Here is a 15000-nt window from a genome sequence, read left to right as displayed (position 1 = left end):
GTGCGTAGCGTGGAGGAAGGAGGAGGAGACTTCAACTCCAGCAGTGGTGTCTCAACGCAGACCCACATCGCCGCACCGCCGGCACACACATTAGTCTACTCCAACATCTCTCTAGAGGGGTGAGTGGCCATGAATATATACACATACCTACACATGCACACACACACGGACACACAGGCACGCATACACACAAACGCACGCACCTACGCACACACCTACGCGCGCATACACACACACACATACACACACACACGCACAAACACACACACGCACAAACACACGCACAAACACACGCACACACACACACACAAACACACGGAAACACACACACACACACGAAAGAGATAGATTGCACTCCTTGGTTCGTACTCCTGTGCATCTGTTGTGCTATCATTTCCATCTCTTTTTACTTTAAAAGCATCCTTCTCAGCAGAGCGTTTGGCTATCGCATTAACTGAGGACCCAACCTTTTGAAAGAGACCCTGCAATTGTGCTTACATTATTATTATTACTGTGGGGTTTGTTTTTTTTCTGCAGAGGGCATTTTATTCAAATGAAGGGGTGTCCAGTCTGCTCGTTGAAACGCAGATGTGTTCTGTATTCCACCACAGCCGCCCACTCCTGTGCAAAAATATACAAATAAAAAACAGAGAGAGACAGAGCGAGAAAGATAGGGAAGGAGGGAGAGGGAGAGGGAGATTAAAAATGGACTGTCTGGCAACCTCTGTTGCTATTCACCCATGCACAGAATCAGGGCCGCTCACAGCTTCGGTCGAGCCCCGGGCAAAGTCATCTGGAAGGGCCCCCTCACTCAATAAATACAAGTAATAGATGGGTTCTAATTTTTTTTCACTTGGCTGCGCACAACTCAACCTCTGATTGTTGTAAACCGCTGTCGGTCAAAAAAAATAGCTCTCGTGGTTAGCTGCCAGTGTCTTGCCCCTCCTCACAACACCGTGTTTATAAACAAAAGTAAAAACATGTATAGGACCTAGGGATGGGCATACAGTGAAAATTTCTTCGTCGATCGTCGGGAGAATTAATGATTAATATTCGGTTAACCATTAACATTTTTATATTAAAAACAGCACATATTTATGCCCACCATGCCCTATACTTGTATACAATGCATTGCAGTGAGGACGTGCACTAATAACCTACATTCAAGTTTTTTTGGGTTTTTTTAACGATTCATCGGCGAAAATTAATTTCCTCGACTAAATGTTTAATGATCAATCATCGGTTAATCGGTTAATTATGCCCATCCCTAATAGGACCCCAATTCTGGGATCCCCCCTACTATCCTTGGGCCCTGGACTACTGACCCATTTGTCTCCCCCCTGTCGACTTCCCTGCAAGGCAACGCAAATACCACCAGTGGGCAGCTATGCTAGTAACAGCCACATGGCTCCCCGTAGGATGTACTCTGTCCTTAATGAACTGATCAGGATTTTTGTCTTTAGTCGTTTCTTTGGTTTGCTTACTCTCAGTCATGCATTAAATATTTATGGAAGGTTTTTTTGTTGGCTCCTCCTTGACTTCAGAGTATACATGTAGCATTGGAAAGGAGTTCATGGAGGGAGGAAGGTGTGTGTGTGTGTGTGGGGGGGGGGGTCCATCCACATCTAGACCAACAGGTTTGACTAGTGACTAGTGGTGCTGCAAAAGATGTAATTGTCCAAATGTCAAAGTGTTGAGTGTCCCTCTGTCTGAGCACCTTCTTTATTTTTTTGTGATGGTACTGTATGTTAGAGCAACCAGATATCTGAGATTAAACCCTGGGACATTATCAAATAATGTAAAGTCCACAGACCCACTGTAGCCTACGTCATGTGCAAACCCTTAAAATACCAAACCAACCTGCAGCCCAGCCGACCAAATGACCAAAATTGTGGCATTTACAATCACTGCACGCACGTGATGAAAAAATCTTCCATGTTGTCCTTCTACTGTACCACAGGTGACTTCACAGAACAGCTCAACCACAGTACCTGTTCTGACTGCAGCTGATTAAGAGCTTGTAGGATCCAAATTGTAATGGGGTTTTTACTTTCTGAACCTGGGTTTGATACCTTTGGATATCTTCCAAGATACACATCTATACCGTAGGTAGCTGTAGATAGCTAATGTTTTAGCAAAAAACCACACACAGATGTCCACTGCTCTGCAGTTGATATCATTAGGTAGCTAATGCTTTAGCTACAGGACGAAGTGAGGTTTTCTTACTATTTTTCTATACTATTTCACTGGGGTCTGACCAACAACAACAACAGGCACCATCTCTGAAAACCATCAGCGCAGTCAATAGCCTACATCGTCTGCTCTTGAAGGAGTTTAGCTGGAGGGCAATGTACGATGTTGACCTTCTGGCAAAGGAAGGAAATGTGGAACCCTTAATATGACCTATGACCCATGACCTCTTCGTGTAACCCTTTGACCCAGTGGCCCCCATGGTTGTCTGCCCTGTGGGGGGAGGAGGAGGAGGTGGGGGGTACTGTCTTTATATATAAACAGGGCCACTGACAGTTTTGGCTGGGCCCAGGACAAAGTCATCTAAAAGGGCCCCCTACCCAATACGTACAATGTAATGAGAAATCAATTCTGGGCCCCATCTGTCCCTGGGCCCGGGACAACTGTCCCCTTTGTCCCCCCCCTGTCGGCTTCCATATATATAAATGTGCCCCTCAGTCTCCATCAGGCTCCGCTGGTTCTCTCCACACGCCTGCGGCGCTGTGCTCGGTTTGCTACTACAACCAGCCCATGTGGTAGAGCCCTCAGCGGTGCGCAGAAGGGGTGATAAAACACATCCGGCACAAATGTCCCCAAGAAAAAGAAATGGAGATGAAGAGAGAGGAGAAGAAGAATTGGGAGGAGAACATGAGCTGGGGCTTGAATAATATCACTGTATCAGCACAAGTCTCCCTTCAGGCTGGCTAGATTGTGTTGTGGTCTCTGTGGTTTCCCTGTTGCGGCTCTCGGTGATTGTGTATCGGTGTGGCACAGAGGAGCATTGTTGGATGCCGCTATCGCTAAAGCACATCTCCGGCACTGTTGACTTTTCACCGCCGGAGAGATGACACCGCTTGAAAGGGGACGAGCAGCCCTTTTGTAACGTCTCATCTAATGGCATAACGCTATATATTTGTTCTTTTTTTCTCTCCTTCTAACACACGAGACGGCGAGAATGGGATGCAAATTAATGATAAACACGCCTGTCACCGCTGGCGAGGAGTTGCACAACGCCTGGCCTCAATGTGCCTAATCAAACACAAGCGTTTTGCCAGATAAACTGCCACTTGAAATGCATATGATAATGTGATTTGTTTACCCCCAAAAATGGCATTTCATTCAGCTGATGTGAATAGACCTGCTCCTGGTAATGCCGCAGACAGACAGGTTTGATGGTTGATGTGTTTTTCAGATAGCGACAGGTGTCTCTGTCACCACAGCAGAGGAAGCTACTGTCTGGTGGCGACGAGGGTTTGATTTCATTTTTTTTTTTTTTTAAGGGCAACAGTGCCCCCTGCTGGGCGGTACGTGTCCTGCATCAAGGAAAGAGATAGAGAGAGAGTCAGTGAGTGTGTGAGTGAGTGAGAGAGAGAGAGAGAGAGAGAGAGAGAGAGAGAGAGAGAGAGAGAGAGAGAGAGAGAGAGAGAGAGAGAGGTCGCATGAGAGAGACAGAGAGACACAGAGAGAGAGTGAGTGAGTGAGAGAAAGAGAGAGAGAGAGAGAGCACTTTAAAATCCCATTGGCAGAGGGAGAGAGAGTTGTTGAAGGGAGACAGACAGGCACAGCAGGGGGGCAGGCCGGCAGGGAGGAGGAGGTGCAGGGAGCACCACCCTCTTCTGCAGGAAGTGTGGACATTTTGGAAGCCATGGCTTGAGGTGTGTTGCTGGAATGGAGGCAACCGAGGCGCTAGAGAGAGGGTGGAAGAGGAGGGTTGAGTAGAATGGAATATTTTTGGTGGCACTGAGCAGGAGATAGAGATGGAAAAGGAACTAGTGCTAGAGGAGGAGGGTGGAGGAGGGTGGAGGAGTGGAGTGGATGTGTGTCTGCATTGAGAGGTGGGGTGGGGGTATGGGGGGCATTTAAATAATCCCTATTTCAACAGGACGTGTTTGCTGCGGTTGATATGTGCCTCCAGCCATGTCTGTGCTCTGTCTCTCTCTCTCTCTCTCTCTCTCTCTCTCTCTCTCTCTCTCTCTCTCTCTCTCTCTCTCTCTCTCTCTCTCTCTCTCTCTCTCTCTTTCTCAATGTGTGTCACACACCAGCTCAAAGTACACATAGTAAACGCACACACACACACACACACACACACACACACACACACACACACACACACACACACACACACACACACACACACACACACACACACACACAGATCCACATAGAGGCACAGTGTATTTGCCTGGGGTCAATTAGTGTGGGAGAATAGTAGCACCATGGGTGGAGGATGGAAATATCCGGCAGGATTTCAGTGACTTTTCCAAAGGGATTTGTGCTGGGGGATTACACACATATAGATCTAAATCCAAATTGTTTTATTATTGTGATTACTATTATTATTGTTATTGCTATTATTCGACAAGGTCATCTGAATGCAGGCAAGTTATTATGTTTTATTGTTCCACAAGGTCATCTGTGTGATGGATGGCAAGGGATGCTGAGAATACACTGGATGCTGAATAGTGATGTGTATTGGGTTAGGTATTGTTGTAGAGTGCATAAATAAATGCAGTGTTAACACTTCGGGACAAAATACACTCTAGAAGGTTTGTAGAGCAATGGAAAAACGTACTCCGCGCTACTAGTTGACAATCCGATGCAACCAGCGTAGGACCAGACATTAGTGAAAAGGGAAGAAATCTGATGACACACGGATGTCTTTTCAGTTATTTCTTATTAATTTACAATGGATTAGACTAACGTTTCAATAAAGCGTCTTCATCAGAGTACTACACTCTAGAAAGTGTTAAATAGACTCTTATTGTTGAAGTAACACTGCTTTTTTGTTTACTGTGTTACAGAGAAGGTTCAAAAAATATTGCTATTGCTATTATTCGACAAGGTCATGTGAATTCAGTCAGGTTATTAGTGTTATTGTTCCACAAGGTCATCTCGCTGATGGATGGCAAGTCTAATACAATATATTTGATGCTGAGAGGAGTAATATGTGTTGGGTTAGGATTTGTTGCAGAGCACAATAAAAAAACTGCAGTGTTAATGCAACCCTCTGGGACCAAATACACTCTAAAAGTTGTTAGATAAACTCGCTAAGTGTTGAAATAGCACTGTGTTTTTTTTAATATGTTGTTCCTGTGAGTGTTCAAAAATTGGAGGCTCCCAATGCTGTTGTAATTAGTGCTATTTCTTGCTTTTCTTTTTTCTTTTTTTCCTTTGCTCAAGTCACCGTGCCAGTTTCCAGATGGTAGTGCTTCTCTCACCATTTCAGTTCAAGTCTAGTTTGGGCTTTCCAAGTCTTTTTTCCTCCCCACAGTATAATGTGGCATTTGGTTTAGGCTTTTGGCAATTTCTCTCCAGCTCTACGGTACAGTATATCCCCCTGAGTGGCAGTCTCGTTTGTGTTGTTAATGGTTCCCATTAAGCATGCCACTTTAACTGGTTTCAATGGCTAAGAAGCATTTGTTGGATTCAGATTGGGTTGCTCTGTCGTGGCGGTAAGGGTTTTTTTTCCCTGGCCAACACGAGAAGAAAAATGTGACAAGGAGATGAGTCAACGAGGGCCAGCAGGTTAGGGGAGGGAAATGTGGGGCATCCAATTTTCCAGCCAAGCTCTGGAACATTTTGGGAAATTGGAGGTCAGACGCGGAACGCTTCACACAATCCAAGTTGCCGCCAAGAAGAGGACTCTCGAGGATCCGTCAGTAACAGAGAGGAGGGGGAGGAGGAGGAGGAGGAGGAGGGAGGTGTAGGGGGAGAGAAAGAGAGAAATAATTAAAGCCGAGGGAAATTCAAGGTGTGTGTGTGTGTGTGTGTGCATGTGTGTGCGTGTGTGTGTGTGTGTGTGTGTGTGCGTGTGTGTGCGTGTGTGTGTGTGTGTGTGTGCGTGTGTGTGCGTGTGTGTGTGTGTGTGCGTGTGTGTGTGTGCGTGTGTGTGCGTGTGTGTGTGTGCGTGTGTGTGCGTGTGTGTGCGTTTCGCTGCTCGAGTCATGGAGAAGTCATGGAGAATGTCATTTCCCGAGCATTACCTGTCTCCAGTTACAAGAGCTCCTAGTTAAATATTTTAAAGATGAGCCTGAAAGCTACTAAGCACTGCCACTCAGGTGCTCTGTCTTGATGAGAGAGAGGGGAAAGGGGGTGGTGCGCCGGACTCGCCATGGATATTTTTAAACCGCTTAGCATCGCTTCTGTGTTGTGTCCAATGGCTTTGAGAAGTGTGAATATTTTAGACATATTGACTCGGAAATGATTGGCTCTTTGTGATGTATTAATAATAATATGATATGGAGCAGTATTAAAAGGTTGAAATGTCAGCTAATGACTCATAGCCGCCCTTCTTTTGCCTGGACCAGAGGTGTCAACCTGAAGTACTCAAATAGTTCTCAAGTCAACCTTAATACTCAAAAGCAAATTTCACGCTCATTCCCATCATACAGTGTTATGGGACTTCAAATGTGCCTACACATATTCTGTTGACTGTGAGTGTGAGAGGTTACACAGTGTTACTTAAACTGGCCTGTTCCCACTCGAATTCCTGCTTTGACACACCAAATGTCGTGTTCCAGTCATGTTACTATGTATTAGCTGTGTATGTGGGCCAACTGTAATACAGATTTGAAATGATCTCACGGGCCAAATAAAATTATCCGCCAAATTTGGCCCAAGGGCCTGAGTTTGACATCCCTTGCGATCTTCGTAGACCTTTGGCCATGTGTCATTTAGAGTGCAGCTGTTTGTTATCAAATCACCCTTTTACAAACGTCCCATACAGTCGTTCCACAAACACACATACAGAGGCCACTCAGACAGTCACGTTTGCATTCTGCATTGTCTGCAGTTGGAAGGGAAGGGATAATAATTCATTTGCAGAATGCTATTTTTCAGGCCGGAGTAACGTTGGGTTGAGTTTTTCAGGCTGGAATTCATTACGAATGCGGTATATTTGTCACCCAAAAGGGCCCCAGACTTGTGCACGCGAGGCATTACATTTTCATATGTGCTGCTCGCTGCTGACGGCAGCTATTCCACAGCGCGCAACAAATTGTTGTTTATCACATTTCACAGTTTTCCAGAAGGTAATTTTATTTGTTTTGCATATTAGCACAATATTTCAGTCGCTAATGCAGTGATGATAATGTCCCCTAATCGACATTTATCCCCATCCGAATGCAGAGACAATATACTGTGCATACATGCGGTATAATCCTCATTGACATATGGAAGGGTAAATCTCAAGCACAAATCACATCATCTCTATTTAAGTAATGAGAGGAACATTAATCTACATCTGTACGTGTGTGTGTGTGTCTATGCATCATAAGTTGATAAATCCAAGATGAATACTGGAGAAAGGAGACGTTTTCGTTCAAAGGCTTCTTGCATTAAAAAATAACGGCGCAACCTGTGCTCTTCTCGCCATACAGACCGATTTAGGCCGATCATCTGCTTTTCTTCCTCTCCACCTATAATATTCCCTGTGGTTTCCAAGCCCTGGATCCAACTGTTTTCTCTCCTGGCCCTTTTTTTTTATCTCTCTCCACCCCAAAAGCATATGAGTGCCTCTGTGAAAAAGCTCCTGCTAAATGGCCCTCTGGCTATGAAGAAAAAGCTATTTAAATTTCAAAGACAAAGAGGGGATAGCCAAAAGCAATGGCTTTAAAAAAAAAAGCAAAAATGAAAGCAGGGAACAGAGAGAGAGAGAGAGAGAGAGAGAGAGAGAGAGAGAGAGAGAGAGAGAGAGAGAGAGAGAGAGAGAGAGAAAGGGAGAGAAAGGGAGAGAGCTAGAGTCCTGGGAGAGGCAGTGTAGCAGCGAGAGAACTGTTAGACAGATTGACTGTGATACGGTTCCCGGTGGGCCAGACCTAGAAAGGTTTTTCTCCAGGGGCTTCTTGTGATTCATTTTTGCGTGCTTGATGCATGAAAGCCCCGTGGCCTCGCTAGCAGAGTTCAAATTTGTTTATTAGTGGTGTTAAATATGAGGCTTGTCTTTAAATAGTTACCCATATTTGCATCAGTGATCTCTCGCTACATAAACACAGTCTCTTCGACTCCCTTTCTCCCTCTCCCTCTGTCCTCCTCTCTCCCTCCCTCTCTCTCTCTCTCTCTCTCTCTCTCTCTCTCTCTCTCTCTCTCTCTCTCTCTCTCTCTCTTTCTTTCTCTCTCTCTCTCTCTCTCTCTCTCTCTCTCTCTCTCTCTCTCTCTCTCTCTCTCCCTGGGATGACTCTGAAAACTTTGTTGAGTCGCTGGAGGTGAAGTTGCTGGTGCTGCACCAGGGATAGTCATAAAAATTACTAAAACATTCCAATGCTCCCATGATTATCCTAAAATGTTAGTAAAATATTGTTACGCTCTCATGGATATCCAAACTACTACTAAAGCATTGCCCTGCTTGTTCTGCAAGCATAAACGGGAAATCACAACGGGGAGTCACAACACTGTCATTTCCTTGCAGAACATTAAAGTTTTTTTATTAACCAAAATGGCCTCTGAAAGTGAATATCCTACCATTACTTCCTGACCTCTTAACCCATTTTAGCCTGATGACTCTTATAGGTTGTTTAACCTTTGGTGCCTGGAGACACATATACGCTGCATTCAGGCTCTTGAGATTTTAGCTTTTTTGATAAAGATGTGGTTATGTTTCAGTTTAATGAACACATTCTAATGCAAGATGAGGGTCGTAGGGTTTAAATGCAACTCATTTCATGTTTTTATGTGCATTAGAGGCTAAGATATTTAGGTTTTTATAGGCTGAGGGCAACTTTCCCAACAAGGGCTTAGGCGTTCAGCAGGCTTTTTTTGTAGGTGAATGGGTGGCTTCCCTAACTAGATTTTTGAGGTGATTTTATTGTATTGGACCCCAGCAAGAATAGCTGTGGTGCCGTCATAGCTAATGTGTATCCAACAAATTAACATACACATACACAGTAGATTATCTACCTGTCTGATAGCTAGGGACTTTAGCTGTCCTGAGAGATTTAGGCATGACATAAATGACTCCCCTTGGACCTTATCTGACATGTCTGAGCAGTGGCATCACACTTGTCTTTCAAGTCAAGTCAAGTCAAGTCAGCTTTTATGGTCACTTTCTTCATATGCACAAGTCATACAAGGCAAATGAAATTACGTTTCTCTCTCTATACCTTGCCAAGATATAGACATACAGAGGACTGACATGTTACAGACTGACATAAAGTGCAAGACAGGACAGGTAACAGGTGATGGACTGGTAACAATAAGTGATTAATAATGATAAATGATAAATAGTAAGTACAAATGAACATTTAACATTGAACATTTAACATGTAGAATAAAAGATAAGATAAAAAATAGAATGGAAGACATTACAATAATGAGACAATAATATACAAGTAAGGTACAAGCACAAGTACAAGCACAAGTTCTTGACACAAGTAAGGATGTTATTCAGAGCGTAGATGCCTTGTATAATTATTAAAGCAATTTACGATATTGATTTATGTACAATCATGCAGTCATTATAGACATTGCTATTCTATGCCTGTCTTATTTGTGTATTCCTTTTTGTTTCATAATGATATGTTTCCTCCATCTTCTGCAGGTCTGAGAGGGCTGGGGAGATTGCCACCATACCGCTGACCAAGGTAGGAGTCTTTCATTAACGCTCCATTTTGTAACCAAGTAACCAAGTCTAAAACTAAACAAAGTGTTCCCATTATATGTACTCATTAAATGCCGACCCCCATGTGCTCTTTTTGTGCCATACCTTTATTCATTGAAGACTGCTGTTCTTTTCTGTAGCTTTGACCAGGGTTGCCAGATGTCTCCAATGATTTGCAGTCTAAAATTCATGCTGAAAAACCAAACGGAGGTATCAAATCCCGCCCAATTTGAACTAAATTCCATTGATGTGTATGGCCATGAATCTAAAAAAAAACCCAGTACAATACACTTTTTTAACCCCAGACGCTCATCCTAAACAGCCCAATTGGGCGGGAAACCACCCAATCTGGCAACACTGGCTTTGACGCACGTTTTGAATGCCCACCGGGTAAATGGATGGACGACCTGTTGTTGAACCATGGCTTTATGCTATTTTTTTGTCCATAATAGCACATACTGTTATTTGCAGGTATTTTTCAAATTATAGGCACTTTACAAAAGAGATATAATCACAAGTAACAAAGGGTGGCAGGCTGGCGCTGATTGTCCAGAAGCCCTTTTGAAAATCTCGAGGTTTGGGGGGGATGTGGAGGTGGTGGTTGAGGGGTGGCATGTGTGTGTGGTGTGGTGGTGGCGATGTGGTATTCAACCGGCCATTAGAGGAGGAAATGGTGGGCATGCCGGAGGGGAGTGGCTGGCTGATGGTCAGTCTTTTATTGGCAGCGGATATAACATGACTTTTCTTCAGACCTCCCAGTGAGTTACAGCTCTGCGGAATAATTACTTCCGTCTCTCGGTGTGCATGTACGCACGTCAGACCACACACCGGGGGCTTGTAGACGACGGCTTCCAGCCCAGGCTGTGTCCAGGCTTCGCTCTGTGACATGCCGCTGTCATCGCTCGCGCTTGACTCAGAAGAGGAGTGCGTGTGTGACATGCCACAATTAGCCATCGAAATAATGTCGGTTTCAGTTCATCTTGTGTGTGCCGTGCGTAATGAATATCAAGTGTCGGCCGCGTGCATCCGCATGTTAATAAGCCTTCATGTCCTAATATTTCCACACATTGAGATGCACGTACGTGCGCACGCACACGCACGCGCACACGCACACACATACACACAGGGCCGCTGGCAGGTTTTCCCCGGCCTCTGAAAGGGCCCCCCACCTAATATGTACATACAGTATCATGTAATGGGAACCCATTTCTGGGGCCCCTCTGTCCCTGGGGCCCAAAACAACTTCGTTGGACACACACCCCTGTCGGCTAACACACATACACACAATGAATGTCTCCTGACTGAAAACACCAAACAGTGATTCAGTGCTATTTACCACTCGTATATGTCGATTGGCTGCCAAGATAGAGCTGAACTGTGCACCACAATGGCACGTGATAAAAGTCAACAGCACTTGCATGTCATTGTGGAGCTGCACCTGCCATTATGTGTTTGTTTTATGTGGCAACACTACGCTAGCACTCGCCACTTCAGACATTACAAGCTTGTTTTGTGAATACATTTTCACTGAGAGCTAGGCAACCCATCATGCACCCCCATAGATTGTCCTTCCCGAGACTCCTTTTGTCATGCCAATGGCGTTTATCATTGCCGTGGCAACCCTGTTACAAGGAAAACAGATAGAGAGAGAGGGAGAGAGATAGAGAGAGAGAGAGAGAGAGAGAGAGAGAGATGGAGAGAGGGATAGAAAGAGAAAGACAAAGAGAGAGAGAGAGAGAGAGAGAGAGAGAGAGAGAAAGACAAAGAGAGAGAGAGAGAGAGAGAGAGAGAGAAAGAGCAAGACCGTTGTTTTTCTGCATTTCGCCCACAGTGTCCTGTTCTTTTTTGACAAGTCAGTCAGCATCAGCGCCCCACCGCTCCGCTGTTTTTCGGCTATGCAGCCCAGCCAGGCCCGGCCCAGCTCTGTCCCAGTGCGCCACACCCCGACAGCGAGGGAAAAGAGAAAATGACGACGTTGGTTGTGAATGGGCCATGAATTATGCATGCTGGAATATTTCCGAGCGGTCCCCCCCCCATGTTGCCGCCCGCCTGCCCGCCTGCCTGCCCGCCCGCCCGCCGCACTCATCTTAATTTGGTCGAGCGGGTTCCAGCCCAGTAATGGCTCGGAACATTATCATTTCAAAAGACCATAATGCGAGTATTCCCGTAATTCAGCACGCCGGCACCACCACCACCACCACCACCGCCACTGTCATCCACCACCTCCATCACACAGAAACCTTCCCTTCACTTCCCATCCAAACACTGCACCGCACCACGCCGTCGCAACAGTTTCGATGAGAAAACTGGAAAACCACAGCACCAGGTTCAAACTACCGTTGACTTTGCAGATGAGGTCACCGTTGTGTTTATTCAAACGTGTGTGTGTGTGCGCGTGTGTGTTTGTGTCGGCACCATGTGTGTGTGTGTGTGTGTGCGTGCATGTGCGTGTGCGTGTGTGGTGTGTGTGGGTGGGTAGCGTGTGTGGGTAGCGTGTGTGGGTAACATATTTGTGTGTGTGTGTGTGTGTGTGTGTGTGTGTGTGTGTGTGTGTGTGTGTGTGTGTGTGTGTGTGTGTGTCTGTGTGTCTGTGTGTCTGTGTGTCTGTGTGTCTGTGTGTGAGTTGTGTGTGCGTGTGTGTGTGTTAGTGTGTGTGTGTGTGCGGTGTGTGTGTGTGTGTGTTTGTGTTTGTGTTTGTGTGTACAGTGTGGTATGTGTGTACATGTTGCCATGTGTAAGAGTGTGTGTGTTTTTGCGTGTGTGTGTGTGTGCATTACAGTCCTCGAATATACGCTGCGAGGGGACTCTGTGGGTTGCCGGTGATTGAGTGTGTGTGGGTTTGGGCCGTGCGTAAGTGTGAGTGTTTGTGTGTGTGTGCGGGTAGCATGTGTGTGTATACATGTGTGTGTGTGTGTGTGTGTGTGTGTGTGTGTGTGTGTTTTTGCATGCAAGAAACAACAGGGGACCCATTGATCACATCCTTGTTGTCTGCATTGCTTACCTTGTGGAAATGAACAAAAACGGCCAGTGATTTTTGATCGAAAAAAAAAGCTTGTCTGCGCTACCCATAGCCTCTCTCTAATGTCAAACTGCATCAAAGGCATATTTTCACGAGTGAGACAAGCCTTTGCCGAGATCAGTGGATTGGGTTGGTGATTAATAATTAATGTTACCTTTTGCAGTCAAGTTACTCTGGTACAGTACTGTCGGCTTGCTACCGTACAGCGCTCTCTCTCTCTCTCTCTCTCTCTCTCCCTTCCTCCCTCTCTCTCTCCCTCTCCATCTCTGCCTTCTTCTCTTTCTCTCTCTCTCTCTCTCTCTCTCCCTCTCTCTCTCTCTCTCTCTCTCTCTCTCTTGATCCTTCCCTTCCTTCCTCTCTCTCTCCCTCTCCATCTCTCCCTTCTTCTTCTTCTTCTCTCTCTCTCTCTCTCCCTCTCTCTCTCCCTCTCTCTCGTCTGTCTGCCAGTGCGGTGTGAAAGCCGGGCGGCTGCCTGTCCAATGGAGCGGCACTCATCCCAGTTGGTAAACAGCACATTTTGATGTCACAGCCTCCAGTTGTCAGGGTTTTTTTTTTTTAGAAAGAGCTTTAGAGAGAGTGAGAAAATGAAAATGAAAATGAGAGAGAGATTGGGAGGGAGACAGAGAGAGAGAGAGAGAGAGAGAGCGGAAGGAAGAGATGGAGAGGGAGAGAGAAAGAGGGAGGGAGAGGAGAGGAGGGAGGGTGGAAGAGAGAGACAGGGCAAACAGAGAGAGAGAGCTTAAGAGAGTGAGAAAAGGAGAGAGGGAGGGAGGGTGAGAGGGACAGAGCAAAAAGAGAGAGAGCATGAAAATGAGAGTGAGAACATCAAAATTAGAGAGAGAGATAGAGGGAGAGAGAGAGAGAGAGATAGAGAGAAAGTGACAGGGACAGAGAGTCTGCAAAAAGAGAGAAACAGTCAGGCGAGAGATGAGAGGAAAAGAACGCAAAGTGGAAGAGAGCGGCGAACGAGAAGTAGATGGCGAGAGAAGGAAAGAAGAGTGAGAGCAAAGTGAGAGGGAGCGCAAGTGAGGGGTAGAGAGACAGCCAAGTGAAAGAGAGTGTGAGAGTGAGAGGAAGAGAGAGTGTGTGTCTGAAAATGTCTGTGACTGTGTTGCTCTTGACATTGCAGAGACACTCGGAGAATGCTTTGCACTCGGTGACAAATGTTTGTCAGATGAAATTCCTCCATTTCTGAGCCTAATGACGGGCGTTTCAGTCTGAATGGATTAACTCTCCAGAGCAATCACCGCCTGCCTGCTGCACTTTACTTTTAATCCAGTTGAACACGCACCAGTTCAGTTGTTCCACACCAGTTACAATCCTGTCATTGTCACCGTTCACGGTGACGTGCCGTAATCGCTTAGTGGGAGGTCTTTGGGTTGAAAAGTTCACTCATTGTGTAGGTATGCGTAGAGTATGTCCTTGACATTCATAGAAGTTGGACGTTGGGTTGAAAAGTTCACTCATTGTGTAGGTATACATACAGTATGTCCTTGACATTCATAGAAGTTGGACGTGGGATAGCGCAGATGGTTGGAAATACTAGCGAATGAGGATGCAGGATTTGTCTGTGCTGTACTTCAGTCTATACATGCTGTACTGAAATGGAATCACAAAGTTGTGATTTGTAGAATAGAGTAGAGTAGAGTAACTGTATTAATCCCCAAGGGGAAATTCAGGTATACAGTAGCTTACATAAATACACAAATAAACAAATGCCCACATGGACATTTCAAGACACAAATAACACAGGAATAGTCAGGGAGGGGAAAATAAAAATAAAAATAGTAAAGATAAGGAAAGTGAAAATTTTATATGTAAAAAATGTAAAAAGGTAATTGTGCAATAAGACATTCTGTGACTTGGGATAGACCATGTGCAGAAAAACATGCTCTGTCAGTTAAGGTAGACAGTTAAGTTAAGTTAAGTCAGTTAAGTGTGTCAAGTGTCAACAGATGAGCATAAAGTTCACCAAGGGTCACTGCGTAGGCTACACCATACAGAGAGGCTACTTATTTCTATCTTTTCAGTTGTCCCTCAAGACTTCCTGGTGGTGGCCCTACTGTGGCTCTAACGTGGGGCACTGGGCTGCTACACCAATGACCCAGGCTCGATTCCGGCCTGGGTCCTATGCCAATCCTTACCCACATCTCTCTCT

The 15000-nt window shown here is 45.4% G+C and overlaps 1 protein-coding gene across 1 annotated transcript in view; it reads left to right on the top strand.

Annotated features, from left to right (window-relative positions):
• si:ch211-51h4.2 (uncharacterized) overlaps positions 1–15000 on the top strand; it is a 150371-nt gene that overhangs the window by 106222 nt on the left and 29149 nt on the right. Inside the window, exons 12-13 of the mRNA XM_063202089.1 lie at positions 1–119; positions 9764–9806. The exon at positions 1–119 is cut by the window's left edge and continues 37 nt beyond it. Coding sequence (XP_063058159.1) covers positions 1–119; positions 9764–9806 — 162 coding nt within the window. The remainder of the gene's footprint in view (positions 120–9763; positions 9807–15000) is intronic.

The sequence above is a fragment of the Engraulis encrasicolus genome, chromosome 6 (genome assembly GCF_034702125.1).
Source record: "Engraulis encrasicolus isolate BLACKSEA-1 chromosome 6, IST_EnEncr_1.0, whole genome shotgun sequence".
NCBI classification, from domain to species: Eukaryota; Metazoa; Chordata; class Actinopteri; order Clupeiformes; family Engraulidae; genus Engraulis; species Engraulis encrasicolus.
The sequence above is the reverse complement of the archived record's forward strand: the minus strand, read 5'-3'. Positions and strand labels throughout refer to the sequence as shown.